A 17,987-nucleotide genomic window follows, 5' to 3' on the forward strand; every position below is an offset into this window, starting at 1 on the left:
TAGAGGAAGCCCGCGGGCAGCAACGAAGACCCAACGCAGCCAAAAACACGACAAAAAAAGAATTGGTGTAGAGAAACACAATTGATTTTTTATGTGAAACAAGGTAATGTTTCACATAAAACCCGGTGGAGCAGACCTGCTGGGGACAAGTGGCTGCATTTATACTGAGCCATCCCTGCTGGGGTCATTGGGTGAGAAGGAGAGCTGGACTGGTGCCTGGGGGAGAGTCCCTGCAGGTCATTTCTCCTACAAAACTGCAAAGGGTAACTTACTGGAGACCAGTGGCTGTCCTCATCCACAGGTCATATTCCTCATTGTGCAACCCTGAGAAAACAGCAAGGCCTGTTCTGCCTGGTGGCCACTGTCAGGGGTGGAGGGGCTGAGGCCTGGGCCACCTGGGCTGTGGAGAAGAGGGTGTGGAGCTCCAGGAAGGAGGCCCCCAGGCTGCTGGCAGGTGTGTGGTTAGAGGATACTCCTCCAGCCTGGACCTTGCTTTCCTGGTCGTTTCCTCAGGACGGTCCCTTCTGGACCAGACAGCCGATGTGTCAGAAATTAAATCCTTTGAACTCACGTGTAAAGCCCTTGAGCTTCAAAACTGACAGGCCACCCCACCGAATGTCGTGGGTGCCCCGAGCACTTTCCACCACTCTGTGTACCTGTGCTGAGCTCTCCGCTCCAGGGCAGAGAAAGCCCTCTCAGCCTCTCAGCCACGCGTTTCATATGGGTCAGCAACTATCATGACAACAAAAAAGAGAGGTATTATAAAATAATGAGAGGCTTTTTGACTTGATAAAGGTTAAATACCAATAATCTATAGCAGCAGTTCTCACAGTGTGTTCTAGGGAAACCTGAGGGTCTCTTAAGACCCTTTCAGGGGAGTCTGTGGGATCAAAACTATTTTCACAGTAGCACTAAGATATTCTTTTCCTTTTTCATTCTCATTTTTTTCATGAGTGTACTGGGTATGAAATGTTCATTGATATGGTTTGAGATTTCTACATTGCAACTGACCTTTAAGAAACTACCACTTGTCAAGTTTTGGTATCGTATCAAAGAATTGCCTGAATTATCTTAAAATGCTATTAAAATGCTCTCCTGTTTTCTACCTATATGTTATATCTGTGTGATGTTGAATTTTTTTGTATACTTCAACCCAAATAATGTATTGTGACAGATTGAGTGCAGGATCAGACATGAGAATCCAGCTATCTTCTATTAAGCTAGATATTTAAAATTTTTCAAAAATGTAAGGCTACTATTTTTGTTATTAATCTTTTTGTTTTGGAAAAATATTATTTTCATTAAAATATATTATTTATGTTAACATAATGGATCTATTATTGTGCTTTTTTTTATTCATTTATTTATTTGACCATTTTTTAGACACTCTGCAAAGGGTTTTTCATAAATTAACTCAATCCTCATAAAACTTCATAACAGCACAATATATTATTGTGTTTTTAAATGCTTAAACATTTTTTCTTTCCAGTGTGTTAAATCCTGATAGAGTCAGGATAAATTAAATTTCTTTGAGGTCCTCAATAATTTTTAAGAGTATAATGGGGCTTCCCTGGTGGTGCAGTGGTTGAGAGTCTGCCTGCCGATGAGGGGGACACGGGTTCGTGCCCCGATCCGGGAGGATTCCACATGCTGAGGAGCGGCTGGGCCCGTGGGCCGTGGCCGCTGGGCCTGCGCGTCTGGAGCCTGTGCTCCGCAGCGGGGGAGGCCACAGCAGTGAGAGGCCCGCGTACCACAAAAAAAAAAAAAAAAAAAGAGTATAATGGGACCCTGAGACGAAGAAGCTTGAGAATCATTGCTCTACAGCAAATCTTATGTGTAAAGAAGACACTTTAGGTGCATTCTCAAGAAGGCCAAGAAGGAGACATGGGTGTCCTCTTCTGATCACCTCAGTTTCACATTCTCCTGGAGGACCTGCCCTTTGCTAAGACAAGAAACATGAGGACGATAAGAAATGGAAGAGAAGAAATGAAACTATCATTATTTCTAAGTGATGCAAGCTTTTACGTAGAAAACCCATCAGAATCAAATGGCACACTAATGAAGCCATTAAGAGAATTCAGTGAGATTGCCATGTTTCACATAAAAATTCAATTGTGTGTCTCTACACCAATTCTTTTTGTGTTGTTTTTTTCGCTGCGTTCGGGCTTTGTTGCTGCCCGTGGGCTTTCTCTAGTTGCAGCGAGCTGAGGCTACTCGTCAATGCGGTGCATAGGCTTCTCAATGTGGTGGCTTCTCTTGTTGTGGAGCACAGGCTCTAGGTGTCCAGGCTTCAGTAGCTGTGGCTCACGGGCTCAGTAGTTGTAGCTCGCGGGCTCTAGAGCACAGGCTCGGTAGTTGTGGTGCACAGGCTTAGTTGCTTTGCGGCATGTGGGATCTTCCCGGACTAGGGCTTGAACCCGTGTCCCCTACATTGGCAGGTGGATTCTTAACCACTGTGCCACCACAGAAGCCCCCGTTCCCCACTCTTTAAAGTGTTAGATCATTTTACTTCTTGGAGTCTGTAATCTGAAAAAACCAAACACCAAAACCAAATTTTTATCCAAGGAAGAAGGTTATTGGTTTCTCTAGGAATTTGTGATTTACAGAGTCACTCATAATTCCTGTGCTCTAACAGGCCCAAACCCCTTTTATTAGACACTGTTTTCCTCAGTAAGAAGTAACATGCTGGGACTTCCGTGGCAGTCCAGTGGTTAAGACTTGGAGCTCTCACTGCCGTGGGCCTGGGTTCAATCCCTGGGGGGAGAACTAAGATCCCACAAGCCATGCGGCATGACTGGAAAAAGAGTAACATGCTGCTGGCTTTCCTCTGTTGGGAAGGGTCCAGGGAGGGAAAGTGACTTCTTCTCAAGGACCTGATACATATCCAATGCAATACAAAACCTCCTGATACTTAATCTTGATGGCGTCCCTATGCCTCCGTTTCTGGACATGTTTATTCCTGGACACTTGCATCAGGCAAGGAATATAGAGTGAAGGGAGACAGCGTTGGAGGCACTTCTGGATGGCACAGACAGAAATTGGTTCATAGATGGATTTGTAGGTGTTGCTGAGAGATGAACAGAAGATCAAGGTGCAGCTGCTGGAGCAGGATTCCACGATCCAGTCGTCCCGAGGCTGTGTCCCCTGCCCGCACACAGACACCACTGAGGACGCACTAAGGGCACTAGACCCCAGGGCAGAGAAGCTGACAGGACCCAACTGCCAGGGAGTGAAGAGGCCTGAATACAGAAGGGCCTAGAAAGAGCACCACAGTAACCAGAGGGGCCTGGAGGGGAGCGGGTCTGATTAGGGGAAGGGGTGGAGCAGGGTGTCTGCCCTGTATGATGCTGAGATTGTGGCCCCGACACCCAAGACACAGGCACAGACTCGGCCTTCACGTGGGTGTCCAGCCATCACCCCTTGGGAACAAACAGGCTGTCCTTATATCAAAGAATAATACACGGTTTTCAACATTCAATCTCTTAAGCATTTATTAGATCTGCTGGCTTCTGTGGACAGAGAACTCACTAGCTCAGCGTCCCTGCCCTTGGGGGCTCACAGCCCCGTCGTCTCCTGAGCAGAGTGAGAGGCAGCTCAGTACTTGTCGGGCAGGCCAGGAGGTCGGAAGTAATTGGGGTCTTTGCCGCTCCGGCCCCATCTATTGGCAAACTGGTCGGCCTCCGAGTCCTCCCGTCCGTGGCCACTGTCTCCATGCTTAAAAAGGTCTGTGACTCTCTGAATATCCTCCCTGGCATCGCTGGAATGGAGGAGGGCAGGTAGGGGATTACTCCAGGGCTGACGAGCAACAGCCCACCCTCCCCATCTCTCCTCTTTCCAAGGAATCGAGGACTCTGACAGGAGCTAGGAAAGAGGGAATGAAGCCTGAGGCTGCCCGGGCTCAGCCCACCTCAGCCCTGCGGGTCCCCTTATGCTGGGTGAACAGCACCCATGGGGGAGGCTTGGGAATCGTCTGTCCCACCAGCCTTGCTCTGCTCTTCAGCCACTCAGACCCCACACAGGACACAGAGGGTGAGGGTGGATAAGAGGAGGAGAGGCCAGGGCGTCCCTGGTGGTGCGGTGGTTGAGAGTCCGCCTGCCGATGCAGGGGACATGGGTTCGTGCCCCGGTCTAGGAAGATCCCACATGCCGCGGAGCGGCTGGGCCCGTGAGCCGTGGCCGCTGAGCCTGCGCGTCCGGAGCCTGTGCTCCGCAACGGGAGAGGCCACGACAGTGAGAGGCCCGCGTTCCGGAAAAAAAAAAAAAAAATTACACAAAGAGGAGGAGAGGCCACAGCCCTACAGGAAGTTCTCCAGGGCTTGGCCCCTCCTGGCTGTCCGAGGCTCTCACACCCATCCCTGCATCCTCAGGGCCCCTGGTACCTGATCACTTCAGCAGCCCAGACGCCCCCAGGTCCCCTTTGGGCAGCCTCATAGTTGCCCCGGGCGTGGAAGTACTTGTCTGCATCTTTGTACCTGGCTTCTCTCATGTCAGAGTAGGCTCGCCACATGTCTTTAGCCCCTGGGAGGAAAGCACATAGAGAAAGGATTATCAGGTGGACAGAAAACTGTGACACACCTTAGGGAAGAATCAAGGAATGAAAAATCTTCCACTGACTCAGTTTCATCCTGTGGCTATAGCACCGTGAGTGCCATAGATTGAGCAGAGCATTCTTTGTGTCTAGTTTCCTGCTCCTGGTAACTCGAATGAGAGTCGTTATGGGGGGAGGGGCACAGCTGCGTTGGACCTGGTTGTCGGGCCCCTACGATGCCGTCTCTGGACTGCATCTCACTTAGGGCTCCATGTGATATGTTTAAAGGAGAGAAGGGAGCTATCTTTATAGGGCAGGATTCCTCAGCTTCATACTATTGACATTTTAAGCCAGATAATTCTTTGCTGTTCAGGGCTGTCCTGGGTATTGTAACACGTTTAACAGCATCCCTCACTTTTACCCACTAACGGGCAACCTATTCCCCAAGTGGGACAACCAAAAGTGTTTCCAAACATTGCCAGATATCTCCAGGACACAAAATTGCCCTTGGCCCCGAACCACTGTTATAAAAGGAAGCCGCATAGGATGAGATCCAGGGGATTCGGGTGAGTGGGGAGGTGACATGGAGGACAGATTCTGAGAAAGGGGCAGACATGCAGCACCTCTGCCCTGACGCCTAAGAAATGTATTCCTGCTGCGCGAATGCGCTCAATGTGACTTGATTCCCCTGCCTGTTAGGCACGTGAATGGCATCCTGAGGACTTTCTAGTGGACGGTATTGATGACGTGGGCTGCCTGAGGAAGCAAGCCCTCGAGCAGTGGGTCTTTGCCTCAGCCTGGTTACACCTTCCAATCAGCTGGGGAGGTACTGAAAGTCCCCTGAGACCTACCTCACAGCCCAGGCCAGTTACCTCACACTCTCTGGGGTGGGTCTCAGGCATCAGTAGTTTTCACTGCTCCCCAGGTGAATCCAACATGCAGCTGAGATTGATAAGCCCCCAGCTTGAGGGAGTGGCACTGGGACAAGTCTGCCCAGCAAGAGCTGTGGCCTCGTGCACAGCTGGGTTCAAACTTCTGTCCTGCCACCTGCTGACTGGCACTTAGTCCCTGGGCAGCAGACTCGGCTGCTCGCAGCCTCGGTTTTCTCCCCTTCAGATGGGGGGCGATGCCTCCCTCACGGAGGTATTCTGCAGGTAAGTAGGTGACCACCTGTCCCAGCCTAACCAGAACTGCACCTGTTTTCCTGGAACTGCCCCAGTTAGCATTGAAAGTGTCCTGGAAAAGTCCTCAGACCTGGGCAAAGCAGGAGAGTTGCTCACCCTGAAGTGCATATAAGGGCCGAGTTCCTACCGGAAGCTTGAGATATGTTATTAGGTTCCCCACCCCGGTCGCACACGGGTTTTTTTGTCAGTTAAAAGGCTATAAAAGGGTAGGAAACAGACTGAACCAGGGACAGTGTCACTGAGTATAGGAAGCAGGAGGAAGAGCTAAGCTGAAGGTCCCTGAATTATCCAATTAGGAAATGGAAGGTAAGAAGGAAGAGAAGAAGAAGAGAGCAAGGAAGGAAAGAAGAGGGAAAGGGAGGGAGGAAGGGAGAAATGAGTGGAGGGAGAGAAGAAGAGAGGGGAAATAGATGGATAGCTTCCATCCTCCTTCATGCAATTGGTCTGAGGGAAATGCTGTACCATTTCAAGACTTATTTTATGTCTTCCATTCAAACTTCCATTTCAGCTGGGAATGATGACTGTTCTTTCTCTAGTGACTGATTGACATAAATCCTGTGGTTTTCAATCTGTCTGAAAAAAAGCTCCCCAAACACCTGGCACATTCTACCACATAGGGCAGCACCGCCTAAGACAGTAGCTCCAACCCTTAAGAGCGCTCATGGTGAATCCCAGAGGCCCATGGGTGTCATCCCCCCTCCACCAGCCTTACCGTCATAAGCCTCGCCAAGGAAGGAAAACCATCGGCTGTGGACTCCCAGCACCAAGGAGCAGAGAATGAGGCCTGTGAAAAGCTTCATTGTGCTGAAATGAAAGGAGAGGGTCAGGGAGACACGGACAAGCCTTGTACACCCACTTGGGGATTTGTATGTCGAGGAGAGCCCGGCTGTTCTTTCCACTTGTTCTCAGTAGACTCTCAGTGGTCCACCTAGGCAATATTGCAGTAGGACCTCACTCGGAGCCACTAGCCCTCAGCTCTGAACCCACCAACCCTGAACCCAAGCCTGTCTAAGAGGTCACCAAGGTGTCTATGGTGGAAGAAGAGAGCAGCTGGGACGTAGCTGTGTCTTGCTAAAGCAGCCTGTAATTAATCAAAAAGCATTTCCCATGCACCAAGCTGCCAGCACTGACCTCATTCAGGACAAATACAGAAGAGAAGATTTAAAGTAAGTGTTTTCAAAGAAATCACTCCGTGGAGAACTTTCTCACCTGAACCCGGTGGAGCAGACCTGCTGGGGACAGGTGGCTGCATTTATACTGAGCCATCCCTGCTGGGGTCATGGGGTGAGAAGGAGAGCTGGACTGGTGCCTGGGGGAGAGTCCCTGCAGGTCATTTCTCCTACAAAACTGCAAAGGGTAACTTACTGGAGACCAGTGGCTGTCCTCATCCACAGGTCATATTCCGCATTGTGCAACCCTGAGAAAACAGCAAGGCCTGTTCTGCCTGGTGGCCACTGTCAGGGGTGGAGGGGCTGAGGCCTGGGCCACCTGGGCTGTGGAGAAGAGGGTGTGGAGCTCCAGGAAGGAGGCCCCCAGGCTGCTGGCAGGTGTGTGGTTAGAGGATACTCCTCCAGCCTGGACCTTGCTTTCCTGGTCGTTTCCTCAGGACGGTCCCTTCTGGACCAGACAGCCGATGTGTCAGAAATTAAATCCTTTGAACTCACGTGTAAAGCCCTTGAGCTTCAAAACTGACAGGCCACCCCACAGAATGTCGTGGGTGCCCCGAGCACTTTCCACCACTCTGTGTACCTGTGCTGAGCTCTCAGCTCCAGGGCAGAGAAAGCCCTCTCAGCCTCTCAGCCATGCATTTCATATGGGTCAGCACCTATCATGACAACAAAAAAGGGAGGTATTATAAAATAATGAGAGGCTTTTTGACTTGATAAAGGTTAAATACCAATAATCTATAGCAGCAGTTCTCACAGTGTGTTCTAGGGAAACCTGAGGGTCTCTTAAGACCCTTTCAGGGGAGTCTGTGGGATCAAAACTATTTTCACAGTAGCACTAAGATATTCTTTTCCTTTTTCATTCTCATTTTTTTCATGAGTGTACTGGGTATGAAATGTTCATTGATATGGGTTGAGATTTCTACATTGCAACTGACCTTTAAGAAACTACCACTTGTCAAGTTTTGGTATCATATCAAAGAATTGCCTGAATTATCATAAAATGCTATTAAAATGCTCTCCTGTTTTCTACCTATATGTTATATCTGTGTGATGTTGAATTTTTTTCTATACTTCAACCCAGATAATGTATTGTGACAGACTGAGTGCAGGATCAGACATGAGAATCCAGCTATCTTCTATTAAGCTAGATATTTAAAACTTTTCAAAAATGTAAAGCTACTATTTTTCTTATTAATCTTTTTGTTTTGGAAAAAGATTATTTTCATTAAAATATATTATTTATGTTAACATAATGGATTTATTATTGTGTTTTTATTTATTCATTTATTTATTTGACCATTTTTTAGACACTCTGCAAAGGGCTTTTCATAGATTAACTCAGTCCTCATAAAACTTCATAACAGCACAATCTATTATTGTGTTTTTAAATGCTTAAACATTTTTTCTTTCCAGTGTGTTAAATCCTGATAGAGTCAGGATAAATTAAATTTCTTTGAGGTCCTCAATAATTTTTCAGAGTATAATGGGACCCTGAGACACAAAAGGTTGAGAATCATTGCTCTACAGCAAATTTATGTGTAAAGAAGACACTTCAGGTGCATTCTCAAGAAGGCCAAGAAGGAGACATGGGTGTCCTCTTCTGATCACCTCAGTTTCACATTCTCCTGGAGGACCTGCCCGATGCTAAGACAAGAAACATGAGGAGGATAAGAAATGGAAGAGAAGAAATGAAACTATCATTATTTCTAAATGATGCAAGCTTTTACGTAGAAAACCCATCAGGATCAAATGGCACACTAATGAAGCCATTAAGAGAATTCAGTGAGATTGCCATGTTTCCCATAAAACATCAATTGTGTTTCTCTACACCAATTCTTTTTGTGTTGTTTTTTTCACTGCGTTCGGTCTTTGTTGCCGCCCGCGGGCTTTCTCTAGTTGCAGCGAGCTGAGGCTACTCTTCAATGTGGTGCATGGGCTTTTCACTGCGGTGGCTTCTCTTGTTGTGGAGCACAGGCTCTAGGTGTGCAGGCTTCAGTAGCTGTGGCTCGCGGGCTCAGTAGTTGTAGCTCGCAGGCTCTAGAGCACAGGCTCAGTAGTTGTGGCACACGGGCTTAGTTGCTCCACAGCATGTGGGATCTTCCCGGACCAGGGCTCAAACCCGTGTCTCCTGCATTGGCAGGTGGATTACTGACCACTGCGCCACCAGGGAAGTCCCAACACCAATTCTTAACAGTTAAAAAAATACAATACAAAATAGTACCAAAAGCATTAACTATCTAGGGAAAACTTTAAAAATACACAAATATTTACAGAGAAAATTTAAGTTTGTTAAAGGATAAAAAGTGGGGGATGTATGTCATGTTCATGGAGAGGATGTTTTGACTTAGTAAAGATATCAGTTCTCCTTGGATTAATTTATAAATTCAGTGCAATGCTAATCAAAAATTCCCCGTGGAATTCTTTTAGGGACACAACAGATTTATGTTTTATGGATGAATAAAGATCCATGAATAAGTAAGTTAAAAAAAATAAGGGCCTAGGGGAGACATACGCTGGTCTCTAAGATGCGTGATCTTGGGATTTACCCCAAGGGGGGAGACCACTGTGATGGTAAGGCCAACAGATCGGGAGACAACTGCCATGAAAAAGAAGTTTGTTACTCACAGATCCCCAAAGAAGGGGGCACATCACACCAAGGGGTGGCCACACGAGGAAGCACTCAGGGTGGGCCAGGGGACAGAGAGAGGGGCAGAAAACGTGACAAACGCCTTTATTGTGGTTTCTGTGGGAGGACCAGTGAGGCACAGTGAGCGGGTTAAGGACTGGCTCATGTGAATACTTTCAGCTCTCGCTCGGCATAGGGGCTGGTTCCTAGTTGTCTGGTACCTGGCTCTGCTGTGATCAGGGCAGGTGGACAGTGGCCCAGAGCGTGAGGGCGCAATGAAGGAGGAGGTTGAAGTGTGAGCTCTGGATTGGCTGGTTTGTATTTGAAAGGCTCACTCACAGGTTACTTTACTATCACAGGTTAGTTTACTAATCTGTAAGAATTGGCTACCTCTGGGAGAAGCAGTCCCTCCAGGGGCAGGGAGGCCCCAGGATGTGAAAGCATCAAAAACACAGATACAGAATGGAAAACCATGTTTAACACAACTTCCGAGGCATCCTTGGAGGGGCTCGGGCATCTCGCTGCTGTCAGATGAGCCAGGCTGTATGAAGCTCTTGTCAGTGGATGTTGGATCCTTGCCTGGCTTGCTTTATCTTGTTGTAAATCCCTGTAATCTCTACTCTTCTACCTAAATGTCTCCGGTCTCAATCCACACCCAGCGGTCCACTCTTCCTCCTCTGCAGAATGGTCAAGGACCTAGTGAACTCCTCAACGGCAGGTTCAACTATGTTCTAGAGTTCTTGTCAGTCAGAGTGCAAGTGCCTCCTCTTCTCGGCTTTTACACATTTTTGTCCCCAGCCTGCCACTCCACAATCACAACCCAAAAAGTGCACTCTCTCTGTCCTCCGCCACCTGCCTGCATCCATCCCACGGAAGCTTCCATTCCTACATCCCCAGTGTGTTCCATCCACTGTTCACATTCTTCTTTCCCCGGTCTGCACCACACCTCAAGGAACAATCCGGTCACCTTGATGCCACAGAGCACTGGCTGCACTACTTGTGCCTGTGCAGGGAGGATGAGATCGGGCGCCCACTGGGTCCTCACCATCTCTGCCACGTCTCTCATGACCGTTCCCGGGTGCAGTCCAACACCATTTTAACATTGCCTGTAGGATGGTGAGACGGAGGATGGTACACACACTTCTGCATGGATACCCATTGCTTGATGTGAAATTGTTTCATCCACGTCTGGGTTCAGGACGATCTTCAAAGCTGTGTGGCTCTACTTCTCTGGTGCCTATTCTGGACATAACTGGTGCTGCAAACATCTCTCAGTTCTCTTGGTCCCTGGGGATGCCCTCTGGCCCAAAGACAGAGACAGCAGTCACAGTTGTCTCCCCCCTTGGGCTAAATCCCAAGATCACGCATCTTAGAGACCAGCGCATGTCTCCTCTTGGTCCTTATTTTTTTAAATTTACTTATTCATGGACTTTTATTCATCTATATAACACAAATCTGTTGTGTCCCTAAAGGAATTCCACGGGGAATTTTGATTAGCATTGCACTGAATTTATAAATTAATCCAAGGAGAACTGATATCTTTACTAAGTCAAAACATCCTCTCCATGAACATGACATACATCCCCCACTTTTTATCCTTTAACAAACTTAAATTTTCTCTGTAAATATTTGTGTATTATTAAAGTTTTCCCTAGATAGTTAATGTTTTTGGTACTATTTTGTATTGTATTTTTTTAACTGTTAAGAATTGGTGTTGGGACTTCCCTGGTGGCGCAGTGGTCAGTAATCCGCCTGCCAATGCAGGAGACACAGGTTTGAGCCCTGGTCCGGGAAGATCCCACATGCTGTGGAGCAACTAAGCCCGTGTGCCACAACTACTGAGCCTGTGCTCTAGAGCCCGTGAGCCACAACTACTGAGCCCGCGAGCCACAGCTACTGAAGCCTGCACACCTAGAGCCTGTGCTCTGCAACAAGAGAAGCCACCGCAGTGAGAAGCCTGTGCACCGCGGTGAAGAGTATCCCCCGTTCGCTGCAACTAGAGGAAGCCCGCGGGCAGCAACGAAGACCCAACGCAGCCAAAAACACGACAAAAAAAGAATTGGTGTAGAGAAACACAATTGATTTTTTATGTGAAACAAGGTAATGTTTCACATAAAACCCGGTGGAGCAGACCTGCTGGGGACACGTGGCTGTAATTGTACTGAGCCATCCCTGCTGGGGTCATTGGGTGAGAAGGAAAGCTGGACTGGTGCCTGGAGGAGAGTCCCTGCAGGTCATTTCTCCTACAAAACTGCAAAGGGTAACTTACTGGAGACCAGTGGCTGTCCTCATCCACAGGTCATATTCCGCATTGTGCAACCCTGAGAAAACAGCAAGGCCTGTTCTGCCTGGTGGCCACTGTCAGGGGTGGAGGGGCTGAGGCCTGGGCCACCTGGGCTGTGGAGAAGAGGGTGTGGAGCTCCAGGAAGGAGGCCCCCAGGCTGCTGGCAGGTGTGTGGTTAGAGGATACTCCTCCAGCCTGGACCTTGCTTTCCTGGTCGTTTCCTCAGGACGGTCCCTTCTGGACCAGACAGCCGATGTGTCAGAAATTAAATCCTTTGAACTCACGTGTAAAGCCCTTGAGCTTCAAAACTGACAGGCCACCCCACCGAATATCGTGGGTGCCCCGAGCACTTTCCATCACTCTGTGTACCTGTGCTGAGCTCTCCGCTCCAGGGCAGAGAAAGCCCTCTCAGCCTCTCAGCCACGCATTTCATAAAGGTCAGCACCTATCATGACAACAAAAAAGAGGGTATTATAAAATAATGAGAGGCTTTTTGACTTGATAAAGGTTAAATACCAATAATCTATAGCAGCAGTTCTCACAGTGTGTTCTAGGGAAACCTGAGGGTCTCTTAAGACCCTTTCAAGGGAGTCTGTGGGATCAAAACTATTTTCACAGTAGCACTAAGATATTCTTTTCCTTTTTCATTCTCATTTTTTTCATGAGTGTACTGGGTATGAAATGTTCATTGATATGGGTTGAGATTTCTACATTGCAACTGACCTTTAAGAAACTACCACTTGTCAAGTTTTGGTATCATATCAAAGAATTGCCTGAATTATCTTAAAATGCTATTAAAATGCTCTCCTGTTTTCTACCTATATGTTATATCTGTGTGATGTTGAATTTTTTTCTATACTTCAACCCAAATAACGTATTGTGACAGATTGAGTGCAGGATCAGACATGAGAATCCAGCTATCTTCTATTAAGCTAGATATTTAAAACTTTTCAAAAATGTAAAGCTACTATTTTTGTTATTAATCTTTTTGTTTTGGAAAAAGATTATTTTCATTAAAATATATTATTTATGTTAACATAATGGATTTATTATTGTGTTTTTATTTATTCATTTATTTATTTGACCATTTTTTAGACACTCTGCAAAGGGCTTTTCATAGATTAACTCAGTCCTCATAAAACTTCATAACAGCACAATCTATTATTGTGTTTTTAAATGCTTAAACATTTTTTCTTTCCAGTGTGTTAAATCCTGATAGAGTCAGGATAAATTAAATTTCTTTGAGGTCCTCAATAATTTTTCAGAGTATAATGGGACCCTGAGACACAAAAGGTTGAGAATCATTGCTCTACAGCAAATCTTATGTGTAAAGAAGACACTTCAGGTGCATTCTCAAGAAGTCCAAGAAGGAGACATGGGTGTCCTCTTCTGATCACCACAGTTTCACATTCTCCTGGAGGACCTGCCCGTTGCTAAGACAAGAAACATGAGGACGATAAGAAATGGAAGAGAAGAAATGAAACTATCATTATTTCTAAGTGATGCAAGCTTTTACGTAGAAAACCCATCAGGATCAAATGGCACACTAATGAAGCCATTAAGAGAATTCAGTGAGATTGCCATGTTTCCCATAAAAAATCAATTGTGTTTCTCTACACCAATTCTTTTTGTGTTGTTTTTTTCGCTGCGTTCGGTCTTTGTTGCCGCCCGCGGGCTTTCTCTAGTTGCAGCGAGCTGAGGCTACTCTTCAATGTGGTGCATGGGCTTTTCACTGCGGTGGCTTCTCTTGTTGTGGAGCACAGGCTCTAGGTGTGCAGGCTTCAGTAGCTGTGGCTCGCGGGCTCAGTAGTTGTAGCTCGCAGGCTCTAGAGCACAGGCTCAGTAGTTGTGGCACACGGGCTTAGTTGCTCCACAGCATGTGGGATCTTCCCGGACCAGGGCTCAAACCCGTGTCCCCTGCATTGGCAGGTGGATTACTGACCACTGCGCCACCAGGGAAGTCCCAACACCAATTCTTAACAGTTAAAAAAATACAATACAAAATAGTACCAAAAGCATTAACTATCTAGGGAAAACTTTAAAAATACACAAATATTTACAGAGAAAATTTAAGTTTGTTAAAGGATAAAAAGTGGGGGATGTATGTCATGTTCATGGAGAGGATGTTTTGACTTAGTAAAGATATCAGTTCTCCTTGGATTAATTTATAAATTCAGTGCAATGCTAATCAAAAATTCCCCGTGGAATTCTTTTAGGGACACAACAGATTTATGTTTTATGGATGAATAAAGGTCCATGAATAAGTAAGTTAAAAAAAATAAGGGCCTAGGGGAGACATACGCTGGTCTCTAAGATGCGTGATCTTGGGATTTACCCCAAGGGGGGAGACAACTGTGATGGGAAGGCCAACAGATCGGGAGACAACTGCCATGAAAAAGAAGTTTCTTACTCACAGATCCCCAAAGAAGGGGGCACATCACACCAAGGGGTGGCCACACGAGGAAGCACCCAGGGTGGGCCAGGGGACAGAGAGAGGGGCAGAAAACGTGACAAACGCCTTTATTGTGGTTTCTGTGGGAGGACCAGTGAGGCACAGTGAGCGGGTTAAGGACTGGCTCATGTGAATACTTTCAGCTCTCGCTCGGCATAGGGGCTGGTTCCTAGTTGTCTGGTGCCTGGCTCTGCTGTGATCAGGGCAGGTGGACAGTGGCCCAGAGCGTGAGGGCGCAATGAAGGAGGAGGTTGAAGTGTGAGCTCTGGATTGGCTGGTTTGTATTTGAAAGGCTCACTCACAGGTTACTTTACTATCACAGGTTAGTTTACTAATCTGTAAGAATTGGCTACCTCTGGGAGAAGCAGTCCCTCCAGGGGCAGGGAGGCCCCAGGATGTGAAAGCATCAAAAACACAGATACAGAATGGAAAACCATGTTTAACACAACTTCCGAGGCATCCTTGGAGGGGCTCGGGCATCTCGCTGCTGTCAGATGAGCCAGGCTGTATGAAGCTCTTGTCAGTGGATGTTGGATCCTTGCCTGGCTTGCTTTATCTTGTTGTAAATCCCTGTAATCTCTACTCTTCTACCTAAATGTCTTCGGTCTCAATCCACACCCAGCGGTCCACTCTTCCTCCTCTGCAGAATGGTCAAGGACCTAGTGAACTCCTCAACGGCAGGTTCAACTATGTTCTAGAGTTCTTGTCAGTCAGAGTGCAAGTGCCTCCTCTTCTCGGCTTTTACACATTTTTGTCCCCAGCCTGCCACTCCACAATCACAACCCAAAAAGTGCACTCTCTCTGTCCTCCGCCACCTGCCTGCATCCATCCCACGGAAGCTTCCGTTCCTACATCCCCAGTGTGTTCCATCCACTGTTCACACTCTTCTTTCCCCGGTCTGCACCACACCTCAAGGAACAATCCGGTCACCTTGATGCCACAGAGCACTGGCTGCACTACTTGTGCCTGTGCAGGGAGGATGAGATCGGGCGCCCACTGGGTCCTCACCATCTCTGCCACGTCTCTCATGACCGTTCCCGGGTGCAGTCCAACACCATTTTAACATTGCCTGTAGGATGGTGAGACGGAGGATGGTACACACACTTCTCCATGGGTACCCATTGCTTGATGTGAAATTGTTTCATCCACGTCTGGGTTCAGGACGATCTTCAAAGCTGTGTGGCTCTACTTCTCTGGTGCCTATTCTGGACATAACTGGTGCTGCAAACATCTCTCAGTTCTCTTGGTCCCTGGGGATGCCCTCTGGCCCAAAGACAGAGACAGCAGTCACAGTTGTCTCCCCCCTTGGGGTAAATCCCAAGATCACGCATCTTAGAGACCAGCGCATGTCTCCTCTTGGTCCTTATTTTTTTAAATTTACTTATTCATGGACTTTTATTCATCTATATAACACAAATCTGTTGTGTCCCTAAAGGAATTCCACGGGGAATTTTGATTAGCATTGCACTGAATTTATAAATTAATCCAAGGAGAACTGATATCTTTACTAAGTCAAAACATCCTCTCCATGAACATGACATACATCCCCCACTTTTTATCCTTTAACAAACTTAAATTTTCTCTGTAAATATTTGTGTATTTTTAAAGTTTTCCCTAGATAGTTAATGTTTTTGGTACTATTTTGTATTGTATTTTTTTAACTGTTAAGAATTGGTGTTGGGACTTCCCTGGTGGCGCAGTGGTCAGTAATCCGCCTGCCAATGCAGGAGACACAGGTTTGAGCCCTGGTCCGGGAAGATCCCACATGCTGTGGAGCAACTAAGCCCGTGTGCCACAACTACTGAGCCTGTGCTCTAGAGCCCGCGAGCTATAGCTACTGAGCCCGCGAGCCACAGCTACTGAAGCCTGCACACCTAGAGCCTGTGCTCTGCAACAAGAGAAGCCACCGCAGTGAGAAGCCTGTGCACCGCATTGAAGAGTAGCCTCAGCTCGCTGCAACTAGAGAAAGCCCGCGGGCAGCAACAAAGACCCAACGCAGCCAAAAACACGACAAAAAAAGAATTGGTGTAGAGAAACACAATTGATTTTTTATGTGAAACAAGGTAATGTTTCACATAAAACCCGGTGGAGCAGACCTGCTGGGGACACGTGGCTGCATTTATACTGAGCCATCCCTGCTGGGGTGATGGGGTGAGAAGGAAAGCTGGACTGGCGCCTGGGGGAGAGTCCCTGCAGGTCATTTCTCCTACAAAACTGCAAAGGGTAACTTACTGGAGACCAGTGGCTGTCCTCATCCACAGGTCATATTCCGCATTGTGCAACCCTGAGAAAACAGCAAGGCCTGTTCTGCCTGGTGGCCACTGTCAGGGGTGGAGGGGCTGAGGCCTGGGCCACCTGGGCTGTGGAGAAGAGGGTGTGGAGCTCCAGGAAGGAGGCCCCCAGGCTGCTGGCAGGTGTGTGGTTAGAGGATACTCCTCCAGCCTGGACCTTGCTTTCCTGGTCGTTTCCTCAGGACGGTCCCTTCTGGACCAGACAGCCGATGTGTCAGAAATTAAATCCTTTGAACTCACGTGTAAAGCCCTTGAGCTTCAAAACTGACAGGCCACCCCACCGAATGTCGTGGGTGCCCCGAGCACTTTCCACCACGCTGTGTACCTGTGCTGAGCTCTCCGCTCCAGGGCAGAGAAAGCCCTCTCAGCCTCTCAGCCATGCCTTTCATATGGGTCAGCACCTATCATGACAACAAAAAAGGGAGGTATTATAAAATAATGAGAGGCTTTTTGACTTGATAAAGGTTAAATACCAATAATCTATAGCAGCAGTTCTCACAGTGTGTTCTAGGGAAACCTGAGGGTCTCTTAAGACCCTTTCAGGGGAGTCTGTGGGATCAAAACTATTTTCACAGTAGCACTAAGATATTCTTTTCCTTTTTCATTCTCATTTTTTTCATGAGTGTACTGGGTATGAAATGTTCATTGATATGGGTTGAGATTTCTACATTGCAACTGACCTTTAAGAAACTACCACTTGTCAAGTTTTGGTATCGTATCAAAGAATTGCCTGAATTATCTTAAAATGCTATGAAAATGCTCTCCTGTTTTCTACCTATATGTTATATCTGTGTAATGTTGAATTTTTTTGTATACTTCAACCCAAATAATGTATTGTGACAGATTGAGTGCAGGATCAGACATGAGAATCCAGCTATCTTCTATTAAGCTAGATATTTAAAATTTTTCAAAAATGTAAGGCTACTATTTTTCTTATTAATCTTTTTGTTTTGGAAAAAGATTATTTTCATTAAAATATATTATTTATGTTAACATAATGGATCTATTATTGTGCTTTTTTTTATTCATTTATTTATTTGACCATTTTTTAGACACTCTGCAAAGGGTTTTTCATAAATTAACTCAATCCTCATAAAACTTCATAACAGCACAATATATTATTGTGTTTTTAAATGCTTAAACATTTTTTCTTTCCAGTGTGTTAAATCCTGATAGAGTCAGGATAAATTAAATTTCTTTGAGGTCCTCAATAATTTTTAAGAGTATAATGGGGCTTCCCTGGTGGTGCAGTGGTTGAGAGTCTGCCTGCCGATGAGGGGGACACGGGTTCGTGCCCCGATCCGGGAGGATTCCACATGCTGAGGAGCGGCTGGGCCCGTGGGCCGTGGCCGCTGGGCCTGCGCGTCTGGAGCCTGTGCTCCGCAGCGGGGGAGGCCACAGCAGTGAGAGGCCCGCGTACCACAAAAAAAAAAAAAAAAAGAGTATAATGGGA

The 17,987-nt window shown here is 46.9% G+C and overlaps 1 protein-coding gene across 1 annotated transcript; it reads right to left on the bottom strand.

Annotated features, from left to right (window-relative positions):
- Positions 1-3,464: 3,464 nt before the first annotated feature.
- Positions 3,465-6,953, bottom strand: LOC132429809 (serum amyloid A-2 protein-like). Its single transcript, XM_060018575.1, has 4 exons — positions 6,844-6,953; positions 6,425-6,516; positions 4,380-4,518; positions 3,465-3,757 (listed from the first exon to the last, which is right to left on the bottom strand). Exons 1-4 carry the CDS (start codon positions 6,846-6,848, stop codon positions 3,595-3,597), a joined length of 399 nt encoding a protein of 132 aa, XP_059874558.1. The 5' UTR covers positions 6,849-6,953; the 3' UTR covers positions 3,465-3,594.
- Positions 6,954-17,987: the final 11,034 nt, after the last annotated feature.

The sequence above is a fragment of the Delphinus delphis genome, chromosome 8 (genome assembly GCF_949987515.2).
Source record: "Delphinus delphis chromosome 8, mDelDel1.2, whole genome shotgun sequence".
NCBI lineage: Eukaryota > Metazoa > Chordata > Mammalia > Artiodactyla > Delphinidae > Delphinus > Delphinus delphis.

Bases quoted from the DNA above. Each gene is read 5' to 3' on its own strand.
- LOC132429809 (XM_060018575.1), bottom strand. The intron at 4,519-6,424 runs GTAAGGCTGGTG...CTTTCCTCCCAG, and splicing joins CCTTGGCGAGGCTTATGACG to GGGCTAAAGACATGTGGCGA. The intron at 3,758-4,379 runs GTACCAGGGGCC...CCTCCATTCCAG, and splicing joins TGGGCTGCTGAAGTGATCAG to CGATGCCAGGGAGGATATTC.